Here is a 19,937-nt window from a genome sequence, read left to right as displayed (position 1 = left end):
TCTTAGGTAGAATGTAGTCTTGAGGGGAGACCCACAGCCCCGCCCCTCGCCCTTCCGAATCCCCAGAAGAGCAGTGCTGGGGCTCCAGGGTCCAGAGCCCCTACGCAACCCAGCATTGACTACTTGTTTCCAGGTCTGCAGCCGGGGACGGAATATAAGATCACAGTCATCCCCATGAGGGGAGACCTCGAGGGCAAGCCTATTCTTCTGAATGGCAGGACAGGTAAGAACCACTGGAGGCATAGTGAATGCATCCCTTGCTTGCATTCTGCTATATTCTTGGCTGATTCCTCTTTGGATAAAAGCTCTATACTGCTGTGCATAGAGACAGCCAGTCTCTCTGTGTACTGACAACTCTGGGGGAGGGGTGCGGGGCAGGAGAGGTGAAGCAAACTTCTATCTCACATTTTTCTTGCTGTTGAAAATCTCCAACCTGGATCTTGGAGTCAAGGGGATAGGCTGTTTCCAACACCTTTCTGCTTATTTTAATAACTTCAATCACTGGGTTCTTTCCAAGGCATTTATTATCTTGGACTTAGGCACACAGCTCGACAGTACCCAAGACAGGTGATTGATAACTTTTTTCTTGTCATTTCGGTGTTTTTTCATGACAAACACACTCAGGGAGTTTGCTTTAAAATGTCAAGAGATATTAAAGACTTTCACAGGGGAGTAGTACTAGATTTAGCATCTGTGGATTAAGAAAATATATGACAAATGTTGCTATGAATCAGTAATATTTGACAGTAAGTTTGTAATTTATTAATCAGAAAAGAATTTGAAATCATGGTAGTTTTATATGCAAGATGTCCTATGTAATTCTTAGTTTTTAGACATTGCTTGAGCCCGTATTGAATTGTGAGCCACTCTGTGCTCCTGCCAAGTCACGTTGGGAGGCTGTGAGCTTGATGCCGCTGAGTAAAGGCTAATCCTTGGAGCCAGCAAAGAAGGGATATTTGAATTTGGAGACTTTCTTGAAGAGTTTTATAGTTCTTTTCAATTCAGTCCTGGCAGCAGCTGGTTGGGGTGGTGAGAATAAGGGTGAGATGATGCAAGAATTGAATTCACTGTTTCAGCTGCCTAACAGATTGCATAGCTGGAATGTGAAAGAATTATATAGTTGGGCAATCATAAAGGATAAAATATACATTAGTGTTTTAACCATACAGTGTATACTGTGCAACCTGCATGAACAGTGGATTAGTGAATCACCGTCAGTGAGTTGGAAAATGGCAGGTCTTTGCTTGCTTTGAGAGGCGTTTTCTTTAGCTGTGAATTAATTGAGAGCTTACCATGCCCCAGGCATTGTACTTACTGCACTGCTCGTGAATTATCTCATTTAGTTCTGATCATAATTCTGTGTGGTAGGTCTTATTATTATTTCTAAGTCACATATGAGACAGCTGAGGCTTAGAAAAATTAAGCTCAAGATTTCCCAGCTTGGAAGTGACAGGGCTGGGACTGGAACCCAGCATGTCCACTTTGGTGGATGCAAAACTTAAAGGTTACCTACTTTTATTTCTCTGTTCATTGTGAAATTGAAAGTTTCTGTCATTCAGTTGTATCTTTTGTGATCCCATTGACTTTAGCCCACAAGGTTCCTCTCTCCATGGAGTTCTCCAGACAGGAATACTGGAGTGGGTTGTCTTTCCCTTCTCCAAGGGATCATCGTGACCCAGAGATCAAACCTGGGTCTCCGGCACTGCAGGCAGATTCTTTACCGTCAGAGCCACCAGGGAATTTCTGGTTAATTTTCATACTCTTTACTCCCTGACTAAAAAAATTCTGTGACTTCTCGTTGTCTTGGGTAAGATAGAGTCCTTTTATCTTGGCTTCTGTGGGCCCATCCAACCTGGGCCATTGTCATGCTCAGAATTTCCCACCAGGAAGCCTTCCTGCAACTGGAGTCTTCTGGGGTTCCCTAACACAGAAGGCTTCTCTATACCTCGTGGGTTTGTTCGTGTTGTTACCCCTGCCTGGAAAATTCTCCGCTGTTATCTCTAGCTGTCAATTAAGTCAGTTCAACAAGCATTAATTGCCAAGTATCACGGGTCCTAGAGACATGTTTCCTTTAGATACATAGATTATGAGCCCTGGTCCCCGCCCTTCAAGGGCTCACAGCAGTAACATCACACATCCCTCCAGGGTCAGCCCCTACACTGCTGACCACTGAGGCCTTCTCGGACCATGTTAAATGGCAACCATCTTTGCCCCTGCATTTCTAGAGCATTTAATTACAAATGGCCTTGAATTGCCAGTTAAACTTTCAAGTGTATTAGCCTAGCTAGAACATGAGCATTCAAGAGATATTTTTATTGCTTATTTTATTCTAAAAGCAGGATGGGATATTTTATTGGATTGCAAATACATTTGTATTATGTGCCTTATTAACATGACAAAAAAAAGACACAATAATCTCTAAGGTCTGGAAACACTCTCACACCTGGCTAGACTGTTAGTTAATGTAAGAGGGAGGGGAAGAATCTCTTTTCTCCAGATGTTGTGCATTCCATGAGATGGAAAAGCACACTGGAATATAAGAACAGCATATGCATGTGCAGGGTGGAACTGGCACAGTTTAAATGTTTTCCATTTAACGAATCACTCAGTGGAACTCATACCATGGAAGAGAAAGTGTCGACTGAAAATCTTACCCTGTTAACATGCTCAAAGTGCCCTGAAAAACACCTCTAAAAACCTCAGGACAGGGTCAGCCAGTGTCAGCCAGGCCAGTGTCTCCAGGGAGAAGTGTTCCCAAACTCCTCCATCAGACCCTCGCAGCTGCATCACTTCAGATGACCAGAGAGGCAGGCCCCTCACTGAGAGGTGGCGCTCCATCTGTAACATGGGAAGTTGGACTACATGAGTTTCAAATTCCTTCTCTTACTTTTTTATGTTTATGATTGTGTAATAACATCTGTAATTCATGCCTTTCCATAGTGAGTCTGAAACAGGATCACTTGCTTTTTCATAATCTCACGTGTTCCCAGGCACATTAGAACATACGGTGTAGCATATTCACTTGTTAGCAATTTTCTCAGAACTTTTCTCCTGAGACTATGCTATGAAATAAGTTTTGGCAACTGTTACTATCCCTTTCATTTGTTATTGCTTCCCAAACACAGTGCTTCATTTGAAATGGCCCAGCCCCTAGAACTTTCCTTCTTTAGCTCCTTTTTGTTTCAAGATGAGCTCCTGTATCATTCAGAACTCCTGTCTCTCACAGCCACCCCACACCTACACCCTGTAGCTGGAAAATAATGAGAATCTCTAGGCTTTGAGGCCCCACTGTGTTCTAGGTACTGAGGGGCTTCATGAACATTATCTTTGGTCCTTCTACTAACATTGCAAGCATTGTTATTCCCATTTTACAGATGAGAATGTTGAGGCCTACAAAGTTTAGGAGATTCAGAGTAAACTAGTGAATGACATTTGAGTTTAGGGTCGCTTTCCTGAAGCAAAGCTAGAGGAGGACAGCAGGAAGATGGATCGATCTCTGTGAACACATTCTCTACGTATGATATCTTTTGAATAATTTTATTGCCACAATGAACAGCAGTAGAGGAGACTTAAGAAAACATAGCTACTATAGTTCTATACTGAAGAGGTACTATACAGACCTCTTCAGTGAACTCACCTTCAGAACAGTAGCATAGGCCCTGTCCCCTGTCCCTGCCCTCAAGCCCATGTCCCCATAGATTTTAGGCCCTGACTGTGCCATTTTCCACTATGCCAGCTAGGTGACTCACACATGGCTGTTGTGAATGGAGAAGGCTGTCCCTAATCCCGCGCCCATGGGTTGGAATGTGGACCCGTGCTGTTGAGCGTGTCAGCATAGACCCAGGACAGCCGTAACCCTACCCAACTCTGTGGGGTAATCTTGTAATAAAGCAAAATAACCTGTCCTCACATGCCTAGACCTCCTTGTTAGCCTTTTCTGTTTCCCCAGTTTTGTAGATCTCTCTGAAATGGGGCTCACCTTTATTTGAGTGTGTGTGTGCTAAGTTGCTGCAGTCATGTCCGACTCTTTGCGACCCTGTGGACCATAGCCTTCCAAGCTCCTCTGTCCATGGGATTCTCCAGGCAAGAATACTGGAATGGGTTGCCATGCCCTCCTCCAGGGGATCTTCTCGACCTAAGAATCGAACCTGCATCTTTTATGTTTCTTGCACTGGCAGGCAGGTTCTTTACCATTGGCGCCACCTAATACATGCACTCAAAAGTGAATCTCTCCTATCAAGCCTCATAACTCTTGTCTTAGATGTCCCTCACCTCCCATGGCCCTGAGAAAGGTCCAACCAGGGCTGCTAGTGTCCAGCAAGTGGGAGATTGCAACCTGAGGAGGAAGCTGGGGCCAGGGCAGCAGGGCCCATCTCCCAGTTGAGCCGGGGCTGTGACTCATCTCGGATTTGGTCAGCTGTAGCAGGCTACTAAAAGGCTTTGTTCCATGGAAAAGACTGTTTATGATCCCCATACTCCTTCTTGGCAGAGAGGGAGGTCTTGGTGCTGTTAATCTGGCTCCCTCCAGTGATGTCATGCATTGTGGGGGGTCCTAGCACTGAGGCTTTCCTCCTACATCTGTATCTTGGCATCCAATTCCCATCCTGAAATTTATCAAGGAGAGGAGCAGCTCTTTAAGGAGCCTCTTAAACACTTAAGTTGTTGTTGCTGTTGTTAGGGAGTTGAGAGAAAGGGGAAGGGGAGTCCCAAGTTCCAGGCTGGCCTGGCCTCTCACTGACTTTATGAGTTTGGAGAAGTCACATGTCCTCTCTGAGTGAGGTCTCTGTAACCCTGAAATGCTATGATTCTATTTTGCCTCCTACCCTCTCACTCTTCATAACCGAGATGGCTTTTTTCTGGTTCATCTCTGTTCCTGGGGGTTCTGGGACTGTTGGGGGTGGAGGAGGAGTGTGTGTCAAAATCAGGCCTTGTGCCAGAAATCTGTGCTTCCCTGGATCGATTCCCATAATCGTTGGTGGTAGCTTAGCCCTGTTCACCCAAGTGGGACAGATGCAGTCTAACACATCTCTTTAGAACTGTCCTTAATCCACAGGCAGTGATGGAAAGACAATATTCAGTTTCATTTTCTTTCTTTTTTTAGAAGAAGACTTCCTTCATCTTTCTTTCCTGTTTTTTTTTGGACTTATCATAATTTTATTATCTGTAAAGGCAAGCCTGCCCTCATTACTGTTTATGTTAAAAAAAATTTTATCAGAGTATAGTTGCTTTACAATATTGTATTAGTTTCTGCTGTGTAGTAAAGTGAATCAGTTATACATATGCAAAATGGTACAGATGAACCTATTTGCAAAGCAGAAATAGAGACACAATTGTTGAGAACAAGTGTATGGACACCAAGCGGGGAAAGAGGAGGTGGGGTGAATTGGGAGATTGGGATTGACATATATAATGTACATACTATGTATAAAATAGTAAACTAGTGAGAACCTCCTTGATGCTCTGTGGTGATCTAGATAGGAAGGAAATCCAAAAATGATGGGATATATGTAAACATTCAGTTTCTTGTTTAAGGGTCATTCTCTTAATCTTTCTGACCTCTGCTTCCCAGATATTAGAGTACTGTAGTGGCTGCCACAGAGCTAAATTGTTGTGTAATCCCAGAGGTAGCCCCTTGTCTCATGCTCATTCCTTATGTGCTTTCTTTCTCTAAGAGGTGTGTTACATAAGCTCACTTTTTGCAAATAACCTGTAAAACTATAATATATTGAAAAAACGAGGCACCATTGCTTGACCACATACTATATGCCCGGTGCTTTTCATACATTACTCTATCAAACCTGGGTATGATAACATACAGCTTCCTCCATCCAGCCCTGTGGATATGATGGATCTTGACAGGGCTGCATATGCAGGCAGTTATCGCCCTACAAAGCCATGGGCCTCGGCTGAGGGTCCTGTAGCCATGGTGACAAGCACTGATCTGGGGCAGGAAGAGGTGGTGAGAGGCCTGGGGGTTGCACAGATGTGGGAGAGGATGGGGGCCAGGGACTTCAAGAGGCAGGAGTCTCTGGGTGTTCCCCATCCTCACTTTGCCAGTCAATGTGTCCCCACTCCCAGCTGAGCACTGATTTCCCCAAAGTGACATATCGCCATTGGAGGCTCTCTTCATTCCCTCCCTGGCATGTGCAGAATCATGATTTGCACAGAAAGGGGCAATGGGGTGAGGAGGGAGCCCTCTCCCTCGGGGTACACACTTTCTCCTGAGCATCCTTGTAGAGCCTGCTCGAGGTCTGGAGGCCCAGGATGAGGCCCTTCTGGTGTCTGAGTCCTGAATGCACTGCCCTGTCGTCCTAAGAGGCCCACTCTGCCAGTGGGTGTGAGGTACACCCAGCCCCTGTCTCCCAGAGGTGACAGTCTGGGACCATGTCCTCTTTCTAGTTGCCCCTCCAAGTTCCAGTCCACCAATGCTGCTGGATTTCAGGCCACAAGAAATTTTCAGATCATACTTTATTTTCTTTGCAACTGATTTTTATCATTTTAGTAGTGGGCTTCCCCGGTGGCTCAGATGGTAAAGAATCTGCCTGCAGTGTGGGAGACCCGGGTTCAATCCCTGGGTTGGAAAGATCTCCTGAAGAAGGGAATGGCAACTCCAGTATTTTTGCCTAGAGAATCCCATGGACAGAGGAGCCTGGTGGGCTATGGTCCATGGGGTTGTAAAGAGTTGGACACAACTGAACGACCAACAGTTTCACTTTTTTCGCATTCTTAGTAGTAGTCATAGTTCCATAAGAAGAAGCTGATGGGAGCCTTTATCTGGTGGTCCAGCCGTTAAGAATTGGTCTTGCAATGCCAGGGACATGGGTTCAATCCCTGGTGGGGGAGCTAAGACTTCACTTGCTGCGGAGCAGCTAAGCCTGCGTGTGCAACTACTGAGCCACAACTAGAGAGTCTGCCTGAAATTCCGCATAACATCGCGAAGGTCCTGTGTGCTACAACTAAGGCTGGATGCAGCTAAACAAGTAAATACTAAAAGAAGAAGAAGAAGAAGAGGCCAATGGTAGTGATATAAGGTGGAAATTTGTAGTCTTAGGTAGATGGGACTGGGTTCAAATCTTGACTCTGCCAGTTACCAGTTAATAAGTCCAAAAGCAAACCCTTGGTCCCATTCCTCTCCCTGGCCTCTTCTGGAGACTCTACCCTCCCTCATATCTCCCCATCTCTTGTGTTTCCTGCCTAGAGAAGTTCCTTTAGTACTTGTTGTAATATCAGTACCAAAGATCTCCCCATCTCTGTAAATGATGCCACTTTCTGCAAATTGCTCAAGACCCAAACCGACAAGTCATTATAGTCCACATCAAATTCCCGAGTGGACACTGGCAGCTCTGTCTTTGCAGTCTCCCCAGCCCTCTTTCATCTGCCACAGTTGTCCATGTTCCTGTCATCTCACACACAAACTGTTGTAGCGGCCTCCTAGGGGACTTCCGCTCTTGACCTGTGACAGTCTGTACTCTCTCCAGCAGCCAGAGGGGTCCTTTTATAACATGTCAGAGCATACCATTCTGTGAACCACACCCCTCTCTGCCAACCCCAGAAGCTTCTCATCTTATTCTGTGCAAAAGCCAAGTTGTTTCAATGACTTTCAAAGGCATCCCCTTGCCTCCTTGCCTCACTGGCCTCACCTTCAGCCACTCAACCCCCTCACCTACTCTGTCCTGATGCCCTGGCCTACTGCTGTTTCCCGAATACATGGAGCAGGGCCTTTGAACTTGCTGCTACCTTTGCCTGGAGTGAGGTCCCCCGGATTGTCCATGGCAAAATTCATCTCACTTTGCTCTTTGCTCAGATGTTACCTTCTCACTGGCCTTCCTTCTAAAATCCCAAGTATCTTTTTTCTCTCACTTTCTATTTCTTTTACCTTGCCCTGTTGGGCTTCCTAACACTATCCCTACTTGTTTATTGTCTGGCTCTTCCAAGAGAATGTAAGCTCCCTAGTAGAGGGTCTTTATTCTCTTCATTGCTTATATTAGTTTCCCAGGGATGCTATAACCAAGTATCAAAAATTGGGTGACTTAAAGCAGAAATTGAGTGTGGAAGTTGGCTGTGGAGGCTCTCAAGGTTGTGGAGGCTGGAAGTCTGAAATCGAGGTGTCAGCAGGGCCACATTCTCGCTGACAGCTCAAGGGGAGGATCCTTTCTTGTCCCTTCCAGCCTCTGGGGTTTGTTGGTAATCCTTGTGTTTTGTTTTGTTTTTTAACTTTTTTGTTTGTATTGGAGTATAGTCTATCAACAACATTGTGATAGTTTCAGGGGGACAGCAGAGGGACTGAGCCGTACACATCCATGTATCCATTCTCCCCCAAACTCTCCTCCCGTTCCGGCTGCCACATGACATTGAGCAGAGTTCCTTGTACTATACAGTAGGTCCTTGTTGGTTATCCATTTTAAATATAGCAGTTGTGTCCATGTCCATCCCAAACTCCCTAACTATCCATTCCCCCCAACCACCCCTCTGGCAACCATAAGTTTGCTTTCTAAGTCTGGGAATCTGTTTTTGTTTTGTAAATAAGTTCATCTGTATTGTAACTTTTAAAGATTCCATTATATAAGGAATATCATATGCTATTTCTCTTTCTCTGACTTGCTGAGAAGTCATTCTCTAGGTTCATCCATGTTGCTGCAAATGGCATTATTTTATTCTTTTTAATGGCTGAGTCGTGTTCCGTTGTGTGTGTGTATGTGGATACATATTAATATATATCTTCTTTACCCGTTCCTCTGTTGACGGACCTTTAGGCTGCTTCCATGTCTTGGCTGTCGTGAGCAGTGCTGCGATGAACACTGGGGTGCACGTTCACATGCCTGTCTCCTCCTTGAGTGTCTTCATCTTGTCTTCCATCTGTATGTGTCTGTGTCCAAATTTCCCCCTTTTATAAGGGTCGGTTCCACCACCCTAATGACCTCATTTTAACCCTATATCTCTAGCCCTCTAAATAAGGTCACATTTTGAGGTGCTGGGGTTTAGATTTATCTTTTTGGTCAGGTGACACAATTTAACTCATAACACTGCTGAGTCTCTGGCTCCAAGTAGACACTCAGTGATTGTTTATAGGAGTCAGGGTCTACCATTTACTCTCTATGTAGTTTGGGCAATTTATCTAATCTTTCTGAGTCTTGCATGTAATTAGTGATCTCAAAATGGTAACCATTATTAATTTTGCAAACTAGTACACGGAGAACCTGGTAAATGCCTTATGTTGTTACTATGAGGTCTGATAAAATCATGAATTAAAAGCACCTGGCACTTAATATGTGGTCAATAAATGGCAGCTGATTTATTACATAAAATATTCACTGTCTCTGGTGATAGAACATATTTCATTTCCTTGCACACAAAACACAGCCACTATGCTCAAGAAAAGTGCATTGTAGCTGATGTCAAAGAACAGAGCTATGTAAAGTTGTAAATTCTCTGCTGGAAAATCCTTGGCCAAGAGAATTAGAGCAGGATGAGGAAGAAGAAAAATGCTTAGATATCCTTTCTGTGTGTCTTCACCCAGAAGGATACCAATCTATATGTAAGGCAGGGTCTTGGGGCAAGCATCTTTATCAGTGACCTTGATGGGTGCACTCAGATGAATCACTTATTAAGTTTGCAAATGGTAAAAACCTCAAAAGGAAAGTAGGCATCTTGGATGAAAGACTAAATTACAAATGGAATCTGTAAGATGAAATATAATGGGGATAAATGGTGAGTCCAGGACATGTACGATATGAAAAAATTGGAAGATGTGGTTTAATGTGGAGGTCCTCAATGTTTGATGTACATCAGAATCACCTGTGCAGTTTTGCGTATCTGTGTTTTAAATAGAGATGTCAGAGTGTATCTCAGACCTTCTGAAGTAGACCCTCTGGTGGTGGTACTTAGTAGGTGTCCTTGGTTGACAAAGGTTGAAAACCCCTGGGGTAACTGGGACAAGTATGAAAAAAAAAACAGGAATTTTCTGAGGCTCTGGGCTGAGGCTGTTATTGAGGGTAAAGTGTGTGACATTTCATTCTGGGTTAGTCCTTCTAGAATATGAAGTCTACATGAAGAGGGATTTTTGACTGTCCTGTTAATTGGTGATTCCTGAGAGCCGTTACATTCCATGGTATGGAATGGATGCTCAGTGAATTGTTGAATGAATGAACTGAGTTCTGGGAATTTTTCTATGAAAAGGGAAAGACAAGAACATGTCTAGATGTAAATGCCAAGTCTAGAAACTAAGTGGGAAGTTGGTAATATAAGTTTATAATATGATATAATAGCTTTTAATTTACAAGTGCGTAAATTAGAGAGGTGAAACTGTTTTGATTAGGGGAGAAGTAGGAAGAGACCTGGAGAAGGCAATGGCACCCCACTCCAGTACTCTTGCCTGGAAAATCCCATGGACGGAGGAGCTTGGTAGGCTGCGATCCATGGGGTGGCTAAGAGTCGGACACGACTGAGCGACTTCACTTTCACTTTTCACTTTCCTGCATTGGAGAAGGAAATGGCAACCCACTCCAGTGTTCTTGCCTGGAGAATCCCAGGGACGGGGGAGCCTGGTGGGCTGCCGTCTGTGGGGTCGCACAGAGTTGGACATGACTGAAGTGACTTAGCAGCAGCAGCAGCAGCAGAAAGAAACCCGGCCTCCTTGGTGACTCAGATGGTAAAGAATCCACCTGAAATGCTAGAGACCCTGAGTTGGGAAGGTCCCCTGGAGGAGAGCGTGGCAACCCACTCCAGTATTCTTGCCTGGAGAATCCCCATGGACAGAGGAGCCTGGCAGGCTACAGTCTATGGGGTCTGCTGAATGGTCTCTGGGAAGAGGAATTAGATGTATTCTACATACCTACCAAGGATAGACATACTTGAAGGAATAGCCACTTCAGGTGGCCACACTTGGAAGAACTTTCTCTAATGTGTTCAGTGGTCTGAAAGTGGACGTCCATCAGGAAGACTTTTTTCAGCTTAGGGTTCAAGCAGAGGTCAGCTGTCCCCTGTCATAGATGATGGAGAGTCTTACACCCAGAAGAATGCAATCTTGAAACATTTGTGACCTTGACCAGCTAGAGGTCTTCTCTAATTTTTCTTTCTTGTGTTATGTTTTTGAAGAAATCGATAGTCCAACCAATGTGGTCACTGGCCGAGTGACAGAAGACACAGTGGCGGTCTCCTGGGACCCAGTCCGGGCGGTCATTGATGAGTACATGGTGCGCTACATCTCCGCTGACGGGGAGATGAAGGACACGGCGGTGCCCGGGGAGCAGAACAGCACTGTCCTGACAGGTCTGAAGCCAGGGGAGGCCTATGAAGTCTACGTGTGGGCTGAGAGGGGCAGCCAGGAGAGCAAGAAGGCGGACACCACGGCCCTCACAGGTAACAGGAGGGGGAGTCGTCTCTCATTCTTATTCTCTGCCATCTCTAAACAAGCAGACTTCCTCATGGCAGGGAGAAGATTGATTCTTGAATTAGGAGACCGAATCCCACCTAGCACCAGCTCTTTTGTTTGCAGGTGTGGGGCAGGGGGTTGCCAAAGCAATTTTAAATTGCATAATTATGAATTTCCCCCCACCTTTTAACCTCAAACAGAAGAGACCACCCTTTTAATTTGAATCAGAGGGTCATACTTACATGGGTTGAAATTCCACATGCAACTACCTTAGAGCAGAGGAATACTTTCTAATTTTCATTTTTTTTTGGATGTGAAAACTCAAAACATTTGGCTGACAGTGAATTTGAATGCTTATCGCAGCTTGCAGTGACTGCACGGGCACTGTGACTGTAATCTGGAGCTCTCTTTCAGACCATGAAAATGGTTTGCCTCCTGAGTCAACATTTACCAAATGTACCAGTTCTAGCTTTATGCTTTCAGAAACTGTAAGGGCTCCCTTACTCCATCTCGTCATTCGGCTCGGTTGGGGCCTTCAGGTGTCCTGAGGCTGCGTAGGAATGTATATCCCAGACATTCCTTCTGCTTAAACCCTCCTCTGGCTCTGACTTTGAATTCAGAGAAGCCTAATCCTGGAGTCCACTGTCGTCCCACACAGGTGACAGGAATCCTAGAAAAGTATTCACCTATTGATAAACTTCTGTTTTGGACAGTCTCTTAGTGTCAAGATGCTCAGAGAAGCTGATAATCAGTTAGGAATATGGTTTCAGAAGCTTGACCGTCCAAGTTTTAATCTCAGCTCTACCATTTATTAGCTGAGTGATTTGGGGCAAGTTATTTCACTTCCGTTCCTCAGATTCTTGTCTATTAAATGGGGCATGTGACCGTCTACATCACTGGGTTAGTGTGAGGATTACATGAATTAATCCATGTAAGTACCTGACATAGAGGTGGTGGTGGTTTAGTTGCTAAGTTGTGTCTGACTCTTTGGGACTGCACCAACTGTAGCCCTCCAGGCTCCTCTGTTCATGGTATTCTCCAGGCAAGAATAATGGAGTGGGTTGTCATTTCCTTCTCTAGGGGATCTTCCTGACCCAGGAATTGAACCCAGGTCTCCTGCATTGCAGGCAGATTCTTTACCAACTGAGCTACAGGGAAGCCCCTACCTGACATAGAGAATGCTACATAAATCATAGTCATGCTTATTTCTTGAAATGTGTCTTAGTCTGTTCAGGCTGCTATAGCAAAACACCATGGGCTGGTTGGCTTAAACAATAGAACCTTATTTCCTGTGGTTCTGGAGCCTGGAAATTCCCATGATCTGGGTGCCAGTTGATTCATTTATTGGTGAGGGCCCTCTTCTCAACTTACAGATGCTTCCTTCTTCTTTACATGCTGGAGACGGGAGATTCTGGTCTCTTTTTCTCAGAAAGACATTAATCCCACCGTGGGAGCCCCATCCTTATGATCTTGTCTAAAGCTCATTCCCTCCCAAGGGTCCCTCCTCCAAATACCATCAAATGAGGGGTTAGATCTTCGACATACACATTTTGAGAAGACAGAAACATTCAGTGCCCAGAAATGTTAGTCCGCATTTGACCTGGAAGCATTTCATGGTCCATAGCTTCCTGAGGCCATGTGGTTTTTGTCTCCTCCAGGGGAAGAAGCAGTTGGCAGTAAGGGTGGTGAGATCTAGATTTGTTTAAAGTTAGGGTCAGAAAACCTTCTGCAGAAGGCCAGATAGTAAATATTTTCAGCTTTGAGGACCACACAGTCTCTGGTGCAGCTACTCAACTCTGTCACTGAAATGAGAAAACAGCCATAGATAGTGTGAAAATGAACTGGCATGACTGTGTTCTAATAACACTTGATTTATGTAATTAGGCAGTGGGTCAGATTTTGCCACTGGACTGACTGTAATTACCAGATCCTGGGTTATATTACACCTGGCCTTCCATTTACCAGGATTTTGGGTGTTGTGAATAGAACATGTGGTTCAACCTTTTAAGAAAACATTTATTTATTGTTTATTTTTGACAGTGCTGGGTCTTCCTTGCTGTGCATGGGTTTTCTCTAGTTGTGGCGAGTGGGGCCAGTGGGGCTACTCTAGTTGTGATGCATGGGCTTCTCATTGAGGTGACCTCTCTGGTTGAGGAGCACAGGCTCTAGGCTCATGGGCTCAAGGAGTTGTGGTGCACAGGCTTCATTTCCTTGTAGCATGTGGGATCTTCCCAGAGCAAGGATTGAACCCATGTCCCCTGCATTGGCAGGTGGCTTAACCACTGGACCACCAGGCAAGTCCCTAGGTCAACCTTTTTAAGACAGTGAAAGTTGTAATAGAGAAGAGGTTTCCCTGCTCACAGGTGAGGGTGGTGTGAATAAGCACCACAGATTAGAGGCAACCACTGGTGTGGTACTGCTGGGGGTGTCAGGCACAGAGCCGGGCTCCGGGGGTACAAAGGTAAAAGACGTGGTTTGCGCTCATACGTTGTTCACAGTCCTCTGGGTAGAGAAGACAAGTGAAAAAGATAAAGTGCAGTGACTTATGTTGTGTTAACCCTGAAACTATGGGAATCTGAAAAAAGGTAGGGGTGGGAGGGGTCATGGCGGCCCTCAGGAGGATGTGCCGCCTGAAGAGTCTAGAAGGATGGGCGGCTGTTAGCAGTGGGAGCAGCTCATGCAGAGGAGGACAGGGAAGCCTGGAGTGCTGCAGTCCATGGGGTTGCAAAGAGCCAGACACGACTGAGCGACTGAGCAATATAGGCGTGGGAATATCTTAAAGGCTGGTTTTCTGTCTTAACATCAGCTTATCTTGGTAATGTTATCTTTAGTGGTGTTTATGGTGGGTAGGTCTGTGAGAGGGGTGGAGTGTGAAAAGATAAGGCTGGGACAGAGAAGCCAGCTCAGAATCCCGGGATAAATTGTCTGTCCTTTCATGTCAGCTGCTGGTACATTCTGAGCTTCTGTGCTCCTTCTGACATGTTCTCCCTTGTCTGCGTATCCCACCGAGCTGGCCTGGCCACACTGGCAAGTCATGGTGTGCAGGTCTGAAAGAAAGCTGTTGTCACAGAAAGCTCAGCCTTTCAAGGAGGTGGTTTTTGAAACAGGAGAGTAAGGGCATGCTAATCATTACACCCGATTCCTTAGATTTTTGACTTTTTAAGGGTTTATGTTTTGAGGAGAAAGTGATATTTCATACCTTAAGTGAAATTCGTAATAGCAAAGAGCTCATATTTAAGATTTACTATGCAATATCTCATTTACCATTCATCATAACACAGAGGTAGGTACTGATATTTCCTTCTTTGTAGAGATAAGGAGACCAAGACTTAAGTTGTACAGTTTGTTCTAAGTTGGCAACCAGGAAATAGTGGAACCCAGGTTTCAACTCAGTTTAACTGCATAGAAACTCAGACAAGTAGGACTATTTTTATCCACCTAGACATCAAATACATTCACTTTAAAAGTCTCCCAGTTCTCTGGCCTCAGACATAATGTTTTATATGGAAAGAACTGACAGCTTCTACTTATTAGATATTTTTCTTCCAAAAGAAAATATTAGATCTGATGCAAAGATTTATTGAAGTATAACTGCTTTGCAGTATAAGGAGTCAGGAACTAAAAGATAAATCCAGGGTAATGGAGAAATGTATATATGAAGACGAATTCTTTTTCTCCAAAGGCAACTTGTAGAGAAAAGTTTATAGATTTGAGGCTCAATATAGGCTTTGTCTGTAAACCTTACTTTTCATTAAATGCAAATGGCTCATTCTTGGAAATTTCAGACCATTTGCTTAATTAAACCCTTAAGTTATCCCAACTATTGGCATTTAACACACTCTAAAATTTGTTGAAGTCATCATTTTGGTTGTTTGTGTGCTGGCCTTTCACAAATTAGCAAGTTGGCAAATGGTACACTTTTTCATCTCTTAAAGAAATTGACAGCCCCCAGAACCTGGTGACTAATCAGGTGACGGAGAACACGGCCACTGTCTCCTGGGACCCGGTGCAGGCCGTCATCGACAGGTACCTGGTGCGCTACACCTCTGCTGACGGAGACACCGGGGAGGTTCCGGTGGGGAAGGAGCAGAGCAGCACCGTCCTGACGGGCCTGAGGCCAGGCGTGGAGTACACGGTCCACGTGTGGGCTGAGAAGGGGAACCGGGAGAGCAGGAAGGCTGACACCAAGGCCCCGACAGGTAATAAGAGAAAGATGGTCAATGGGGATTGAAGTTTGAGGGTGTGGATTTGGAAGTGCATGGTAGCAAAAGATGTGTCTCGAGTTGAGAGACTTTGCAAAGAAGAGACTGAAGGCTCAAAGAAGACAGTGAGTTCTAGTGGTGATCTCATCGTGCTGCCCTTCCTGACAGTGACAGCTACTCATGGAGCCACTCAACCGACTAGGAGACAGAAGGAAAGTTGTACAGTGGCTGTGTTTTTAGCAGACTCAGTCAAGATCCTCATAGGATCTGGTCATTGCAATGATTATGATAGCACTGCTAGAATGATTGCTTGGGAAGTAGTCCTTGATAAAATGGTAAATTAGATACCCGAAATCATGCCAGATACTTAATGGATTGTTTTGATTTGCCATGATGTTGCTAAGAAGACATTGTTCCTCCCACATTTTAGGGAGTTGGAAGCTAAGGAAGTATGTCAGGTTTATAATGAACAGTCCTTTGATGTGGAGAACCAGGGGTTACTTTCTCCCTTGACTCCCACCAGGGAATCCGGGATGGGAAAGCTATCGTCTTGTGCTAAGAGGGTTCTAGGAGATAAAAATCTCTGTGAAGGGGTGATGGGTATATCTTATGTTGCTTCAAGGCTTAGTCTTTCGCAAATGTTTTCTTAAAGAAATTGACAGCCCCCAGAACCTGGTGACGGAGCAGGTGACGGAGAACACGGCCACCGTCTCCTGGGACCCGGTGCAGGCCGTCATCGACAGGTACCTGGTGCGCTACACCTCTGCTGACGGAGACACCGGGGAGGTTCCGGTGGGGAAGGAGCAGAGCAGCACCGTCCTGACGGGCCTGAGGCCAGGCGTGGAGTACACGGTCCATGTGTGGGCCCAGAAGGGGGACCGGGAGAGCAGGAAGGCCGACACCAAGGCCCCTACAGGTAATGGAGCATGTGTCGTCACTGTCTCTGCTAAGCTCATGGTCTGTCTAGGTTGGTTTTCTTCTCTCACCTTAACAGAAAGAGAGGCTTAAGGATGAGCAGGCTGGTATCCTCGCATAGGGAATTGTGTACCCCTTTCTTCCATGGCGTGGCTTCTCTTAGAATGTGTAGCTTGTCCTGCTTGGTTAAAGACCAAAGTTTAGGCTTTCAACATTGACATTCCTGCTCATGATCCTTTGTTCTCTGTCTGTGAGCCTGCTTTGTTGTTAACAAAGCCTTGACATTGGTTTGTTGTTAACAAACCCAAAGCCTTCCCCTTCATAAGGAATAAATATAAAGAAAGCATAAGTAATGATCATGCTGAGGGATGGATTCATCCAAAACCAAATTTCTTCCTTCCTCGCCAGTTTAAAGCCTTTCCGTGGTGCTTATTTTTGTTTCTGCCCTTTGGATGAGCATTTTTGGCAGAAATGATGGTGTTTTATTAGTTCAAAATAAACAAATGTCTAGATCACTTTAAGCCCCCAATATGTTTCATTTTAGTAATTAAGATGTCTACATCCAAGTAATTGTACATACTTTATTGAAAGTTAAACCCATCAGCTTGGGCCATTTGTGGGCGGACTGCCTGCCACAGAAAGGGGCGTGCTTGGCTTCTCTTATATTTCTCCTCTATTCTTCAAGCACTGTTCTTCCAGAGTGCTAGCTAGACTTTCTGACCCATTAATGTTTAGTGTGTGGGAGTTAAGGGGTCAGCAGGGGGAGAGGTGAGAGATCTCACTTGACAGTAACAGTCACAGCTGGCTTGAGTCTGCCATGGTGCCCAACAAGGATTAAAACCAACTTTTCCTTCATGGAACACTTCCTTGGGCTCTTCAGAGACAGCTCGTCTGTCCTCTTCCCTCGGCTCTTTCCCTGGAGTGATCTGTGGGCACCTGTACCGCTCTTACTGGTCTCCCACTCCTCTTCCTCTGCCCATACATCTGGGGGTGCCCACCACTGCCCTTCTGATGGGGACTCTTCACGCCTCTGGGTGATTCCCTTTGATAGCTTCTATAGTAACCCTGGGTGGGCTATCCTTGCCTTGGTCCACATCTGGTCCATGTGGAACACACATGCACCCTTTGCCCACACAACCAGATATATGTTGTTGTTGTTTTTCTTTTTTTTCCCAATGCTGCAGTGTCTCCTTTCTCTGCAGCAAGGCAACCAGCCATTTTTTCACATCTCAGATATTCTATGCACAGGTCAGATACCAGCCCATGATGTTCCCCAAGCTTTGGTCATGTTTTCTCAACCTGGGCACTGTTGATAATTTTTTGTTGCAGGGGTCTGTCTTGTGCACTGTAGCATGTTTAGCAACATCACTGACCTCCACCCATTTGGGGCCAGGAGCCTCCCTATCCCATACTGAACTGAGACATTGCTGATCACCCCTGGTTGAGAACTTTTGCTCTAGAGTATACCTGTGCAGGTCAGTAAGGGATCCTACTGCAACTGCTTACTCGAGGCTTGGCCCTCACCCATGGGACTGTCCGTGTAACTCTTTTCGAAGAGATCCACTCTCTAAGTCCCACCTCTTTGTGCTCTCCAACCTCATTCATAGTCTGTAGTTGGTTGATCAATCAAAGGCCACAAAACTGTTGCACCCACCTTGGCTTTGGGCCCTCAGGTTGGAATGTAGATACTGATTTTCTTGGGGTCAAGCCTAAGCTGAGATAAGAGTGGTCCCACTTGAACATATGATTGTCAGTCTATGACAAGACCTTAGGGTAATGGCTTTTGCAATCAACTATTGGCATATCTCTAAAATATTGTGTTTGTTTCCACATTACTGCAATAAAGTGAACATCAGAATAAAGAAAGTCACATGAATTTTTTGCTTCCCAGTGCATATAAAAGTTACATTTATACTGCACTGTAATCTGTGAAATGTACAATAGCATAATGCCTCAAAAATATATATACTTTAATTAAAAATACTTTTTTGCTAAAAATGCTCATCATATGTGAGCCTTCAGCAAATTGTAGTGCCATTGAAGATCACTCATCACAGATCACCAAAACCAGTATAATAAGAATGAAAAAGTTTGAAATATTATGAGAATTACCAAAATGTGGCACAGAGACATAGAGTCAGCAAATGCTGTTGGCAAATGCAAAATGGTGCCAATAAACTTGCTATGTGCAGGATTGCCACAGACTTTCGATTTGTGAAAAGTGTAATATCTATGATGCACAATAAAGAGAAGCACAATAAAACTAGGTTTGCCTGTATTTGGAACAGAGAAGTGGTGTTGTTCTCTTGGTGAATACATTTTTGAATACATTATCTATGTGTAGTATGGAGGAATATAATCTTGTACATTCATAAAATATCAACAAACTGCTATCATTTAAAATAGCTTGTGGTAGAAATCTCTTGCATTCCTATACACTAACAATGAGAAAACAGAAAGAGAAATTAAGGAAACAATACCATTCACCATTGCAACAAAAAGAATAAAATATTTAGGAGTATATCTACCTAAAGAAACAAAAGACCTATACATAGAAAACTATAAAACACTGATGAAAGAAATCAAAGAGGACACAAACAAATGGAGAAATATACCGTGTTCATGGATTGGAAGAATCAATATTGTCAAAATGGCTATACTACCCAAAGCAATCTATAGATTCAATGCAATCCCCATCAAACTACCAACGGTATTTTTCACAGAACTAGAACAAATAGTTTCACAGTTTGTATGGAAATACAAAAAACCTCGAATAGCCAAAGTAACCTTAAGAAAGAAAAATGGAACTGGAGGAATCAATCTGCCTGACTTCAGACTATACTACAAAGCCACAGTCATCAAGACAGCATGGTACTGGCACAAAGACAGAAATATAGATCAATGGAACAGAATAGAAAGCCCAGAGATAAATCCATGAACCTATGGTCACCTTATCTTCAACAAAGGAGGCAAGGATATACAATGGAAAAAAGACAACCTCTTTAACAAGTGGTGCTGGGAAAACTGGTCAACCACCTGTAAAAGAATGAAACTGGAACACTTTCTAACACCATACACAAAAATAAACTCAAAATGGATTAAAGATTTAAATGTAAGACCAGAAACTATAAAACTCCTAGAGGAGAACATAGGCAAAACACTCTCCGACATAAATCACAGCAGGATCCTCTATGACCCACATCCCAGAATTTTAGAAACAAAAGCAAAAATAAACAAATGGGACCTAATGAAACTTAAAAGCTTTTGCACAACAAAGGAAACTATAAGCAAGGTGAAAAGACAGCCCTCAGATTGGGAGAAAATAATAGCAAACGAAGCAACAGACAAAGGATTAATCTCAAAAATATACAAGCAACTCCTCCAGCTCAACTCCAGAAAAATAAATGACCCAATCAAAAAATGGGCCAAAGAACTAAACAGACATTTCT

At 44.3% G+C, this 19,937-nt stretch overlaps 1 protein-coding gene across 1 annotated transcript in view; it reads left to right on the top strand.

Moving 5' to 3' along the window:
• The window catches only part of TNN (tenascin N), a 60,999-nt gene that overhangs the window by 9,153 nt on the left and 31,909 nt on the right, over positions 1–19,937 (top strand). The window contains exons 5-7 of the mRNA XM_020902221.2: positions 134–223; positions 11,095–11,358; positions 16,226–16,489. Coding sequence (XP_020757880.2) covers positions 134–223; positions 11,095–11,358; positions 16,226–16,489 — 618 coding nt within the window. The remainder of the gene's footprint in view (positions 1–133; positions 224–11,094; positions 11,359–16,225; positions 16,490–19,937) is intronic.

This window comes from Odocoileus virginianus, chromosome 11 (assembly GCF_023699985.2).
Source record: "Odocoileus virginianus isolate 20LAN1187 ecotype Illinois chromosome 11, Ovbor_1.2, whole genome shotgun sequence".
NCBI lineage: Eukaryota > Metazoa > Chordata > Mammalia > Artiodactyla > Cervidae > Odocoileus > Odocoileus virginianus.
This window is presented reverse-complemented; position numbering and strand designations above follow the sequence as displayed.